General features: G+C 42.7%; 1 protein-coding gene across 1 annotated transcript; it reads right to left on the minus strand.

Annotated features, from left to right (window-relative positions):
* Positions 1-1,305: 1,305 nt before the first annotated feature.
* Positions 1,306-14,011, minus strand: ace (angiotensin I converting enzyme (peptidyl-dipeptidase A) 1). The gene is made up of 24 exons (XM_079576729.1): positions 13,556-14,011; positions 11,256-11,514; positions 10,546-10,689; positions 10,282-10,473; positions 10,124-10,221; positions 9,878-10,047; positions 8,919-9,142; positions 8,659-8,803; positions 8,277-8,375; positions 7,831-7,953; positions 7,557-7,762; positions 7,227-7,363; positions 6,765-6,923; positions 5,878-5,965; positions 5,659-5,802; positions 5,176-5,367; positions 4,800-4,897; positions 4,438-4,607; positions 4,091-4,314; positions 3,869-4,013; positions 3,433-3,531; positions 3,211-3,333; positions 2,918-3,117; positions 1,306-1,746 (listed from the first exon to the last, which is right to left on the minus strand). The coding sequence occupies exons 1-24, from the start codon at positions 13,778-13,780 to the stop codon at positions 1,565-1,567; spliced, it is 3,846 nt and encodes a 1,281-aa protein (XP_079432855.1). The 5' UTR covers positions 13,781-14,011; the 3' UTR covers positions 1,306-1,564.
* Between the last annotated feature and the right edge of the window lie 503 nt (positions 14,012-14,514).

Here is a 14,514-nt window from a genome sequence, read left to right on the forward strand (position 1 = left end):
TGTGTCTGTCTTCTCTCAAACGCTATTGGACATGTTGAAAATGTCCATTGTGAACCGAAACTTGACTTAAAAAAAACAAAACAGAATCATAATCAGATCCAAAATCGTGCAGCCCTGGTACGGGTGACTTGCAGTCTGTTAGTGTGTTCTAAATGCAGTGTTGTACATCAGAGCCACAGAGTCGTACTTTTTGTTATTTTCTTGGAGGTTTTTAATGTGTTCCCAGACATAGTGGCTGGGTTTTCCTATAATCAAGTGAATAATTGTACACTGTAGGTTCATCAGTCTGTGGTTAGTGGTTGTTGGCACTACGGGACTCCCCTGACCAGCAAATGCAGTCGGAATCTGACGCTGAGATTTGAGACTTTGCTTGTGCCATCACCACCATGCCCTTTTGGGGGGGGGGGGGTGCAAGAGGTACAACACAGGCACATGTTTTATCTGGAGATTTTGATGAACGGGTCGCTTCATTTCACCCATATTTTTAACAGAACTTTTTATTGTTATTTATTTGCCTCTACTTTCTACAGAGCCTTAAAAGAGCCCGACAGTTACAGTTCTGCTCGGCTCAAAACCCGCTCTGGTTAAATCCCATTCATTTTTCCCACAGACTTCAAAAGGTTTAATATATACAGGGTTTAAAGGCACTATTTGTATTTAAAGAACATACCGAATACTTGAAAATCCTGCAAAATCCTTACATCTTTTATATTGATGTGAAAAATGAATGCAAAACAGAGCGGGTTATGAGACGAGCGGCCACTGTTGAGCCCCGTATTCCACGTAGAGGACGTCTTGACACTGGATTGAAAAATATGAACCTGGATTGTGAGAATTTGTACATATTGCTGTTGTGTGTAAATGACGGTACTGATTTCATGATTTCATGAACGCGCATTTGTCTATGGGGAAAGAAAGGCGACACTTGGGGACCGTTTCCGAGGTAACGTGGCCCCCGGCACTGAAAGTAGACTGTCCCGAGAGGCGGTCGTTGAACATTTCTACGGGACGGACTGGAGTGTCGCGTTTCAAGTGTATTCTGTTGTGTCCATTGACTGCAGGAGTAAAAAGGGAATGAGAGACCAATGTATAGACTTTGACAGTGTTTTTTTTACTGTGTGCCTTCAGTGGAATTAAACTGTTTGTAAAAAAAAAAAACTCTTGAATGAGGCGGCTGTTGTATGCCAATTGTGCTACTTAGGCCTACTGCATGACACAAATGAAAAGTCAAGAGGAACATGTATTTTTGTGTTTTTATTATAGAAATGCAAACAATTGAACAAAAACCAACAAAAAACATCTTTAAAAAAGCGGACAATTAGGACTTTACAAACATTCATTTGACGTTTTCTTTCCTCCCCAAACATTCACATCTTACAAATAAATTACAGATTTGTTTTCCGTTCATTGCATAGGCAAAATAATCTGAATGTGTGTAGCTACAATAAATATACAATACGTGGGAGGCAGACTGAAAGCAGATGTGCTCAGATGCATTGTGGGAAGAGACAAACACTGACGTTCACATTGAGGTCGCTCTGTGGCTTCCGTCGGGGTTTACGAACTACGACGAGCTTTTCAGCTCCATAGTGGATAGGGACTTCTCAGGCTTTTTTGATTTCCTGTATTTATAAGCTAAAAGGATAGTGGCCACCAGGAGGACCAGGCCAAGGACCAGCAGAATCCACTGTCCCGCCATGGCTGCGGAGCTGTCCAGGCTCATGCCCAAGAAATCCACCTTGGCTTCTGTGGGAGAGAAAGGAAAGTATGTCAGTGTGTATTAGTACGTGCTTAAGGGGGCGCTGTTCAGTTATCCAACCCTTGGTGTAATGCAGTTAAATAGGTTGCACACAGTAAACTTTGATAAGGTCAACAAATTAATAATTTATGTCGCCATAAAAAGTTTACAGCTGTTGACTGAACATGAGATTAAAGCCATTAATAATAATCAATTTGATATAATGCTTACCTGATTGCCAGTACATGCACTAATAATGCTTTATTGAGTTTTTTTTTTTTTTAATGACACCCGGTTTAATTACCGCATTTTCCGGACTATAAGTCGCACTCTTTTTCATAGTTTGGCTGGGGGTGCGACCTATACTCAGATGCGACTTATATATCAAAATATCTAATTTCACATGATTGTTATTTCCACAATGACAGCTGCTAGAGGGCGCTCAAGCCTTGCGTACCAGTATCTGCTACTCCTGTATCACTGAAGATTGAAAAAACAGTAATCGAGCAGCAGAAAGAACAGTTGGAGTGAGGGAGAAACTTGTGTGGGACTGACGAAAAGCGGAGGTTACCCTTACTGTAATGAAGAAAACAAAAAAGGCTCGATGGCCACAGCTAGAGGAACGAGTTTGCAAATGAGAGCTTGAACAACGTGCTGCCGGGAGAGGCTTGTTAACGGTGTAGTTACGCCTCCATGCCCAGGTAGTTGCCAAGGCTGGTGCGACTTATACTCCAGAGTGACTTATAGTCCGGAAAATACAGTAATATAATAAAGGAAGAGTTAGAAAGATGAACAGTCTTTTTGACCACTCTAGCTTAACTTTCAACGCAACGATAACCCCAGCCAGTAATCCCCTGAGCATTATTGAAATAATGTGTTTATTTCCTGTCGAAGAATCTCTGCACTGCTCACATGGTGGTCACTATACAAAATGTACAGTTAAATTATAATCCAGTTGAAGATCACGTCTAATTCCTCAACAAACGTTTGTCTTTCCCTGTAGCAGTTTAATCTCTTTCCTCCTACTGTTTTTAGGAACCTCATCAATCTAATCTCCACTCAACCTTTCAGCAAGGTCTCATCAGCAGATCGGGAGGGACGGGATCAGTTTCAGGCTAAGCCACAATGAGGGACACAAACTCAGCGGCCTCCTCGGAATCAATCCACCCATGAACTTACCTGACGCCAAGGCCAAGTAGGGTTTCCAGTCGTACTCTGGCCATCCAAGAACATCCCCGTTCTTAGCATTCTGCTCCTCTAACCAAGTGATGAGGGGTTGGAAATACTCCATGAGGGGTTGGGCTGTCATTTTGGGCTGACCAGTGATCATGGTCATCGCTTCTGGCCAGGGTTTGCTGAATCCAAGCTTCATCACGTCACTGAAGGAGGTGAGAGAGATGCAGTAATGCTATGAAATGGAAGCTCTATAGACACACAGTATATAATGATGACATTCTGGGCCGCGCACTCACCCCATGAGCTTCCCGGCCTCTTTCGATTGGTAAATATCGCAGGTATGAAGGGGCCCAGTGTGTTTGGCCGCATTACATAGAGCCTTGTGGAACTGAAACTGGATCACAAAGCTGACAAAATACCTGTTGACAGATAGAAAGAAACAGTACATTTGCCTTTTGCTGATTCACCATCACAGATACAGGGCATTATGAGCGATGATAAGGGGCGCATGTGCTTACCTGACATAGGGCACGTTAGCTGGGATGTGGAACTTTGCACCGGGATCAAAGTCATCCTCGTTCCGTGCGACTGGTGGACACAGACCCTGGTATTTCATCCTGAGGACACAGGCGCGTATCATTTTATTGCCTTGTTTTGACGAGATAAAGCTTCATTGCTGACAGACACTAAAAATAACTACTCAGCAACATGTAGAGTGTAAACTAGACTAGAAGTGGAAGCAAAGGTGTTTATTTAGTTTTATTGCTTTACATGTTTAGTAAGTGTTGAAATGACTCTAAATTTTAATTCAACCTAATAGTTTGAGTTCTATAGTATACTATAACTGCAAAGCTTTTCCTTACTACTGATTTTTTTGGGACAGCTTTCTACTTCCAGCACAAGTAGTAAGCAGCTAAAAAAAAGTTCAAATAAACTTGTTAGCATTTTCTTTACCTGAGGTTCCACCACTCCTTGTTGTACTCTGTGGATGGGATGCGCCCGTCGAACACTTTCCACCTCCACTGGTCCATGAGGTAACCAAAGGGCAGGAAGGCAATCTTATCAAGGGCCATGTTCATCAGGAAGTTAATGTCACTCTCTGGATCGCAGCGAAAACATCACATTAGCATTTATATTATTTCAGCCTTTTCCAACTTTAAAGGAACCATTTCTGACCATGGTTGTTCTCCACTTTGTCCAGCAGCCCGATGCTCTGTAAATGTTTGGGCGTAGACACAGAAAGAGCCAGGACGTCCCCTATGGCCTCGTGGAATCCCGGGTTGGCTCCGTCACGGAAAGACACAGGCTGGTCTTTGTACTGCAGGAAGTACTGGACATGTCCCATCTCATGGTGCACGGTGATCAGGTCGTCCATGGTGATGACTGTGCACTGTTTGATCCTACACACACACACACACATACAAATAAATAACAGTTAAATGATCATGTATCTGTGATGATGCCGATGATGTGTCTAAACAAGTGAGGCCACAAGAACATTGCTTATAATGAAAAGTCTGAACCTGAAGTCTTTTCTGTTGTAAAAGTCCCATGCAGAGGCGTGGCACACCACTTTGCGATCTGAGGGCTTCTCCAGCATCGACTTGTCCCAGAACTCTTGCGGCATTTCCATCAGACCCAGAGAGACGAAGAACTTGTCTGATTCCTCAAACATTTTTTTTGCATCCCATCCCTGTAAAAAAAAAAGCAAATCATCCTCACTAGTAAATGCTTTCAGAGGTTTATATCTTCAGAAACTCTAACCCCAGTGTCTCTCCTCTTTGAACTCATATGACCCTCAACCTCGTAAGCTCAAGTTGAACAATGACTCGGCTGTTACGCACACAGGTCTGTGGCCATAAACATTATGCAACATCATCCTCACCTTAGCCACCATGGCAGGAGTAGCGTCAACTTGTGTGGCCCCTGGGTATGGCATAACCAAGTCCATTATTCCAGACCACGTCTGCGCCCACATGTTTCCTTAAAGCAAACAACATTTCAAGTCACTTTCGGAGTCGAGGTATGAGCGAGTTGTTGAAGCAAAGTCGGATTTGTGAACTTGAGTCTGTCCAATCCCTGACTGTGTGGAACTGTCATACAAAATCTCACGCTTGACGCCTTTGAAAGCAAATCAAATCCTGGTTAAATCCACCTGGAGCCTCTGAGGGAATCTGACTTGGGCTCACACATAAAAGCTGCTCGAATGATTGGAATTCCGTCCTGAGTGGAATTGCTCTTAAGATTGTGAATTCTATTACCCAGTAAATGTGCCGGGATGGGGCCTTTGAGGTTGATGCGCTCAGGTCCATACTCCTTGTAGAGCGCGCGGCGGACATAGGCGTGCACATTGTGATAAAGCGGCTCCAGCTCTTTCCACAATGCCTCCAGGTCTTGCTCAAAAGTGGGAGTTTCGTAGAGAGAGCGCCAGAATGCCCCGTTATCGCTGTGACCTGAATGTAGCACCAGCAAAACACTGAGATTAGCAAAAAATTCGTTTTCCACATTCAGTGTGATAGAACAGAGCAGCAGAGAGAGTCTGCCTGGGGAAAGATCATACATTTACCGATCCAGTAGGCTACTGTTCCTGATTTACTTGCATATATACACAGAAGTATTGTAGTAACATTGTAAAAAAGAAATACACACATTTCCTATCATATCGAGCATTAACAGCCGAGTGACAGTGTCAAGAGCAGGCTTTGTAAGTGTTCAAATATTTATGCAGCATCATCCTGTCTTACCATTGAGCCTGGCAGCTTTGTTGGCCAGCTCCACATATTTCTTGTAACCTGGACGGAGGACTTTGCCTGCAGCGTCTCTCCATCCTTTCCAAGCAAACAGCAGTTCATCATAATCTCTGGACTCAGCCATGATCTTCTGAAGATCTGCAACGCCACAGCCACATTGTTGGTAAATATGTACACAGATATCTATTATCAAGTTGTTGTTTTTTTAATCACCCGGATCCAATGGATGACATCTCCCATCCGTTCGACACACCTCCGCCACACTGTAGTTGGTCTCCATGTTGGACAGCAGATTGTTGTACTAACAAGGCAAACAACCAATAATTGATCAATGTAAAAGCCTTATAATGTGAATTAAATATGTCTAACTGTAGTTTTACTTGTAAAAGAAGACTGCCAGAGGGAAGAACCTCATATTCCTTGTTAATTGTGGTGGAGCAAGTGGTGGAAAACCCTGACCACTTGCTCACTAAAAATATGAGGCTCTCTGCTCTGGCTCAGGTTTCCCTTGTGCATAACCATCTGTACGTCCTTAGAACAATTCAGTGCATTGGTCCTTCTTCGCTGCTCATGATTTATTTATTCCTTATTGTTTGTAGTCATTGCTAGTACATGTATGATTCAAAGGGACTATACGGAGTTTAAACATGCTAAAATGATGTATTTTCCTCCCCTTACATGTTGACAATGAGCCCAGATCTATTCACAACTGCCTCTAAAATCCTACACTGTAACTTAAAGTTGTTAATTCGTTAAGTGTCATCATGCACGAGCTTAATATAGAAGCTGCAGTTATGTGTAAGACCTGAGGTGGCAGTAGAGAGTAAAAAAAATGAACAACTTGCATCTAGCACCTTTAACTATCAATGCTTTTTGACCTTCGCGATTTTTTTTTTTAACCATCCATACATTATTTTGAGATGGCAACATAATATATTTTGAATGCTTATTTTTCAGTCTTCTATGTAAACTTCTAAGTGAGGAAACTTTTCACAGAACTACAATGGTGATTAACTCACTTACAATCTACTCAGGGCACTTGAAATGTAACCGATGGAACCTGATTATCCCTCTCTTTGAGTAAACTTTATTCTGCGCACCTCCTCCAGTTCATTTGCAGGCAGTGCGGCTCTCTCGATGTCGCTGAGTTTGTCCATGATACGTATGACCTCCTTGTCCTGGAAGTCCGTGGTGTCAAACTCGCGCGCCTTCTTCCCGTACTCCAGCGTGTGGGCCGACATCTCCAGATTCTTTTGAAGCTAAAGAACAATAACGGACACTCTCAGCCGTCGGCTTCGTACCACGACACGAAGATGGATGAATAGTAGTTTTAAAAAGTGCATACAAGTGACATGCATTACAGGTATTAATAACAGACACAGATATTAGTGATGAGATTCATGAAAGTGAAACAGATTTGTTAATTTGTTTATTGGTTGTTATTGTGCCATTTTATTTGATTCATTAAATTAAAAACACAGCATGCAGTAGTCATTCATGCACTTAAGAATCAAAGATGAAGATGATGTTAAGATGATCTTCAGTCAGTTAGACGGTCTCACCATGGCCTGCTTATTGGCATCATTGATGTCAGTGTTGTAAGCCCACGATGCCTCCGTATAGGCGTTCCACACAGCCTCAGCAGTGCTGTTGTACTCATCCAGGAGAAGCCGAGCTTCAGCTTCATCAGTTTTCTTGTCTGTGAGCAGAAATAAAAGGGATTTTGAAAACCCATGTCCAGAAGAGACACTGTCCTTTTATTGGTTGGGTTAATACAGTGATAACTTTATTGCAATGTAGTGCCAGTGTTTTGGGAGAGGCCCAGACGGTGTCCAAACTTGTCATTCAAAGCCACAGACAAACAAGCTGCAGTGTTGGTGCCAGTTACTTACCAATATCTCCAGGGTAGCCCTCGGGAACAGGGGGCGTCCAGTCAAAATCGGGCCAGCCAAGAATCTCTCCCTTATTCTGCGTCTCCAGCCAATCTAGAACAGGCTTAAAGTAGTTGATGAGTGATTGCGGATCCATCTTGCTGGTGCCTAAAGCGTCCTGAAGAACGTCCTCCCACTTCTCAGAAGATCCAGCTTGCAGAACTTTCCTAAAATATTGACATAATGTTACAAAGTCCCAAGTCACGTAAAAAGTTTACATTTTCTGATGACTTACTTCATAATGGCACCTGCTTCTTTTGAGCGATAGATATCACATCTGTGCAGTGGACCAGTGTGATTTGCTGCTTTGCAAAGTTGTTCATGGAATTGGAACTGCAGGATGAAGCTGACAAAATATCTACAGAGAAAGCAAGAATGTCAAGAAAGAAATGGTGTCACATCATCTGTATTGTTGGCTGTCATTCCAACATTGTAAATCATTCAGAAGGGGATCAAAGGCTTTCCTTGTCAGAGATTTGAGTTTCCTGCTATTGAAGGATTAGGAGATCCATTGTTCAAAGACACATCTGAGTGCCAGTTATATTACCGTAAACACAACAAACAAGCTCCAAAATTGCCTCTATTTTTCACTACAGCCACTTGAAAACCAGAGCCCTAAAGCTCCTTGCCAACACTTGATTGCCTATTGGACTTTTCTAATGCAATATTGCAGCACACTACCTGATATATGGCGTGTTTCCAGGGACATGGTATTTTGCGCCGGCATCAAAGTGATCCGCTGTGCGTTTGTTGGGTGGGCAAATGCCTTGATATTTGGTTCTTCAAAATGAAAGAGAAAACACATGGGTTTAGAATACGCAGGCAGTCATGGAAAGTTGCTCATGTGTGAAATCTAAGGTTTATCCTTTTTATAGATGCTTTATAAAACGTTTAAGCATCAGCTGGGCATGCCACAGCTTTTCCAGGCATCGTCAGACATAAACACTGTCAAGTCTGAATGGCGGCCAGTCCAACCACAGACTTATGGGGATAAGTCACACCAGGTGAAAAGAATTTAACATCTATACATCGGTACTGCACTAGGCAGAGAGCAGAAGCCCACCTGAGGTACCACCAGTCAGAGTTGTAACGGTCTGGAGGGGTGCTTCCACTGAAAACGTCCCATCTCCACTGGTCTATGAGGTAGCCAAAGGGGAGGAAGGCAATTTTCTCCAAAGCCATCTTCAATAAGTAGTTGATGTCAGTTTCTGGAAAGATACAATATCAAATCAAATCTATGAAAAATAACTAGGTGCTCTTGGTCTGCTTTATAATTGACAGTAAAAGCTACACAGACAATGAAAGGCTTTGACATTGATGTACCATCGTCAGATTCACTTGAGCTGAGCAGGCCGATCGTGTGCAGGTGTTTGGGTGTGGATACAGACAGAGACAATACGTCCCCAATGGCCTCATGGAAGCCTGGGTTGGCCCCCCGCCTGAAGCCTACAGGCTTGTCTTTGTACTGCAGGTAGTACTGCACATGGCCCATTTCATGGTGCACCGTGAAGAGCTGCTCCATCGTCACTGTGGTGCACTGTTTGATCCTACACAGGTCAAAATAAATATACATAATGAGCTTCCATTATATACTCAAATCAAATTATTGTTTAATTATATTGTAATTTGTCAAACAGTCTGTTGTTTACCTTTACAGCCAGCGCTAATATGCTAATATACTAATAATGTATGTTTTTGCAGGCGCTGTCACTGTCAGCCTCAGGCGCGCGCGAGAGATAGTTATTATAAACATTTTATTAGTGGTTTGCCTCTTTACATGCAACCTTTGATGCTTAGGTGTCCCAGTTTTGAACCTTCTGGCTCTGTCTCCGTACATTCTGCAAAACCTTTCTTTCTTCTTTTTTTAAACGACAGAACCCATTAATAAACTTGTAGGTCTATCATCTCGGTTCTGATTGGTCCATTAAATTAACATCAGACTTTCTATTGAACGTGGATAAATAAAAATAAAAAAGGTATTGATTTAAGTGTTAAGTGAAGCTGGTATAATAATAATGATAATAATAATAATAATAATAATAATAATAATAATAATAATAATAATAATAATAATAATAATAATAATAATAATGATAATAATAATAATAATAATAATAATAATAATGATAATAATAATAATAATAATATTAATAATAATAATAATAATAATAATAATAATAATAATAATAATAACAATAATAATAATAATAAAATAATAATAAAATAATAAAATAATAATAATAATAATAATAATAATAATGTGCTGTGCCCTGAAGGTTAACCTGAAGTCTTTGCGGTTGTAGAAGTCCCAGGCCGAGGCATGGCACACCACCTCACGACCTTCAGGCTTCACCAGCATGGACTTAGCCCAGAACTCCTCTGGCATCGGCTCCAGTCCCAGTGAGGTGAAGAACTCTTCAGCCACTTGGAACATGTATGTGGCATTGTAGCCCTGTTAGAAACACACCATTTAGGCTGCGTAATCACCATCGTGTTTACCCTGATTACTACTTTCAACTGCTACTGACCTGTCTGACCATTTCTTCTGTCACATCTAAGTTGGGCTTGTTTGGAAACGGGATCATCATGTTATACACATTGTTCCATGTCTGAGACCACATGTTTCCTGTGTAAAATTAACAAGTATTACATTTCAGCTATTACCTATTTACACATGTTTTAATACCTAGCAGGTGAGCGGGAATGGGCCCTTTCAGATTGATGTATTTCGGGCCGTAGTGTTTGTAGAGTTGGCGCCGCACAAAAGCATGAAGGTTCAGGTACAGCGGCTCCACCGTCTTGTAAATAGTTCTCAAATCATCTTCAAAGGTTGGGCTTTCATACCAAGACCTCCAATAATCACCGGTGTCACGAAATCCTGGATAAAATAAGAATGGAATACATTATTTTTGAGACACGCGGATTAAAATGACAATTTCACAGTTCTTACCATCAGCAGCGGATGCGTTATTGCTCAGTTCCACAAATCTCGGGTAGTGTTGTTTGAGCGGCACCCCGGATGCATTGTGCCAACCTTCCCAGGCGAAAAGCAGCTTCTTGTAGCTTCTTGATGTAGCCATGATATCCGTCAGCTCTGCATTGCACATGATCAAAGACAGTAGTTTGTTAAGTGACTATTTTCAGTGCGTGGATGTTTGGACAACTTTGTGCTCTTTGTGTCATTTCCATAATACAGGAATAGGAAAGGAAGGTGAGCAAAAGGTGGCCACAGCCGATTTATTTTGTGTTTTTCCCTGGCGGCTTGTTTCCCGCATATTTCAACAAACCCGGTTCCACCCTGTATTGGATAATGGATACAGGCATAACACCGTAATTGCTCTTGATGGACTTTGGATTATTTCATTTTCATCACCCTGAGTTTTAGAATGGTGTTGGCAGGTCGTTCTCTGCTGACAAAGCACAGAGCCATTGTTCTCAGTACATCTCGGAGTGTTAAAAGTAACTCAGACGATGGCTCCTCACTCAGCACTTCTAAGCAAAGCATAAGACTTCCTCTTGAAGGGTCTCCCAAGTCATTTAGCCCATCCTGTTAACTTTTCTCCGAAACGATAACATCTTACCACTAATGTTTTTCTTTTCTAGTATTATATTCCTGAGAAACAACAGCATCTGTTGCACATTGGCATTCGCATTACTAACCTGGCTCGAGGCTCCAGCTGATGTTTGGCTGTGGATGCACTTTGGCTGTTGAATAAATTTTATCCATGGTGCTCAGGATTACATTGTACTCCTCTCTTTCTTTTGCAGGCAGATTGGCGGGTCCGAGGACCACTATCTTGTCATATAATTTCCTGTCTTGCGGGTCCTTAAGAGAATCCAGAACTGCTTTCGTAAATGTTTCCTTGGCCTTCTGGCCCCATGCTTCGCTGAATTCCTGCTCGTCCAAGGAAGCTTGTACCTGAAGAAACATATTTTTAGTTGTTAATGTTTTCTAAGAATATGGAAGACGCAAACATGTATCTTGGTAGTCCACGCTGCACACATTTAATTGTGCATGAACGTGAGAATGATTCCTTGGCTTCAGCGGTCACATTGATCTACTCAGGACATTAATGAGGGCTCTTGGGCTTTGGAAAAACTCTGAGACAAGCTTGACTGATATGTAGGTAACCACAAATAACAAGAACACATCTTAACCAGACACTTTGACATTTTCTGTTTTGTTTATGACTCATTTCAGTATTAATACATCCACAGTGAGTTTTCCTCCCACCGTCTTCCATATCCTTGTAACTGTAACTTTAGATCCTTGTTTTCCCAGCGTCACACACACAGTAAATACATCATGTTTTCATTTGTGACTTGATACGCACCTCGCCTGCTGTACCAACACTTCATATGGGATTAATAACCTGTCGTGAGATCACACACAGCTCATGTTCAAGGATTGCTCTGGCCACACATTTGCTTCATGAACAGATCATTGTGAAACGATCAGGGTGGGCTTGTAGATAAATCACATGGAGGAAGAAAGAAAGCCAAGGCCTTCCTGGAACACTGATTTTTAACATAGTGATGATTTTATTCCAAATGACAAGATGGCCATTCTTGGTATTGTACGAGCTAAAAGTAATAAATTGTCCTGCCAAAGTCCTCAATTGGACTCACATGATTAGCTTGGTGCCATGGCCAGGATCATCATGTTTTAGCACAGTTTGGTTTGCTGCTGGATGGAAACTGACGACAGCAAGTTGAAGTATTAAATCTGACCTTTGCACTCTCCATTTAAATCTTTGTCTTTCACTCAAGAGCTTTTTCCACGGCAGCCTTCACCCCGAGCATCCACTCTGATAATATCTTTACAACATTGTAAAGATCAACTTTCTTTTTTTGCTTAACTACAGCATGGTCTTCAGGGTTATATAACAAGCCTCCATTGGTCCAATTTGGTCGACCCAGGGTTGACGGGAGAGTTGAAAGGCGCTGCAAGGGCTCAAAGGACGTGGAGTGCATGATTTTCTATGCAGCCTAATCAGGAGCCCATGATGTGATCTCTATTCTGTTTGATCCCACAGTTACCTCTAAGGCTGCATGTAGCTGGTGTGAATAGCCAATTTGTGATCCTTTTTTTTTTTTTTTTCCTTTACTTGGTTTGACAAACTCCATGACCAACTGAAACGAGCTGCAGACCGAGCCTAATCCGCAGAGCATTCTGACCCCAGTGAACACTGCGCTCTTCTCCACCTGTTTACGGACCGTCTATGGACTGGTTTCCAAAAGGCTGTGCAGAATAATGACGTCCTGTTGTGACAGCTGTCCAAGCACGCACGCGTTGAGAAACTGGGCCGGCCACGTTCCCCTGACTGCACCATGACTATTTACACACTGGGCATATTAGGAAACAAATCGCCTACGCGTGGTGAGACTGTTGACTTTGATGACTTAAGACAAACTCTAATCCGCACCTCCTGCAGTTTCTGTTGTCAAAAAAAGAGAACTGTGCAAAAGCCACAATATCTTCCATGATATGACTAAGATTTAAAAATGCTCACAGCCTGAAATGAAAACTGAATGGCATCTTATATGAGCTAACGTTAAGTTTTAGTTCCATTATAGTCTTGTTTTGATGTTTTGGTTATTTTGATCTGCTCATCTGTATGTATTGTGCATATCTAATTGTTATCTATACATTTTTCTCCATTGAAGGAATTTTTGTCATGAGAATTTGCCTCATATTTATATTTAAAAAATCACTGGTAATCGTTACAGACTTGCCCATTCAAAAGTTTGCACCGCAGGCAATCTGAAGTTTTTTATTTTTCCAGATACAAGCTGAGTTGGCTGCCCCGCGCTGAAGCCGAGCATGTAATTCTGGAGGCAGATGAATAAGAAACAGATGCCCAGCTCAAGCAGAGCCCCGGCGCCACCGAACCCCCCCCCTGGCACATCCTCCCGTAAGCCCCACAGAGGGCCATGCGGTCACATCCGACGGCTCTTACCTGGAGCTGCGAGTTGTAGTCCGTCAGGTTGGTGTTGTAGGTCCATGACGCTGACACGCTGTGGAAAAGCACCTCCTCTGCCGTGCTGTTGTAGCCACTGAGAAAATCCAAGACCCCCGCTTCTGTGTTTGGGAATGTTCCCGGCAGCCAGCTCGAGGGCAGAGCCAAGCTGAGACCCAAGACGGGCAGGAGGAGCAGCACCGGGCGCAGAAACCTGGCCACCATGATGCCAAATCTCAACTGCAGGAGGGAAAAGCCAAAAAAAAAAGGAATCAGGTAAGCACACCTTTCCCCTTGTAGAACTCCTCCTCTTTCACCGCTTCTGCGTCCCAGCCACACTGCTGGTGGAATGCACAGGAGCCAACTGCAATCTTGTATTTAAGTGCCCGTTTAGAGCCAGCCCACAGTCTGAGCACTTCACACTACTGGACATCACTCCCTTCACGTGCCCCCTCCCTCCCCTCCCCTCAGACTCTTCTCCTGCTTGCCTGAGATCACATCCAAGTTTGAGTGAGAGATGGCAGATTAGATACGATGCAGGGGAGTGAGTATGCAGCTGCCTGTGAAGTGCTGGCTCCTCGGCAAGAGCGGCACTGGAGGGGAGGGAGGGAGGGAGGGGGGGGGGGGGGGGAGTGTACTTTGCTCTGTGTTGCTCTTCAGTGCAGTGACAGTGCAGGAAGGAGGGCAGAGAGACAGAGAGACAAATTCTTTTAGTCTTTCTGGTCAAAGGCTGGCTGATGATGTGTAGTTCAGGGTAAATTAGAAACCCATTATCAGCGAGAATTAAAAAAAAAAAACAAATATTTGATAACATTAGGTCATCAGGTATGGTTTTCCTCTGGTAGTGCTGGGCTGATTAACTTTACATTTGATATCAATAGCACGGTTTTGTAGAAGAAAACAAGGCATTCGGGTCTGTTTCCTGTTCCAATCTTTGTGTTCATGTTTCAGCGATTTTC

This window comes from Gobius niger (genome assembly GCF_951799975.1).
Source record: "Gobius niger genome assembly, chromosome: 19".
Taxonomy (NCBI): Eukaryota; Metazoa; Chordata; class Actinopteri; order Gobiiformes; family Gobiidae; genus Gobius; species Gobius niger.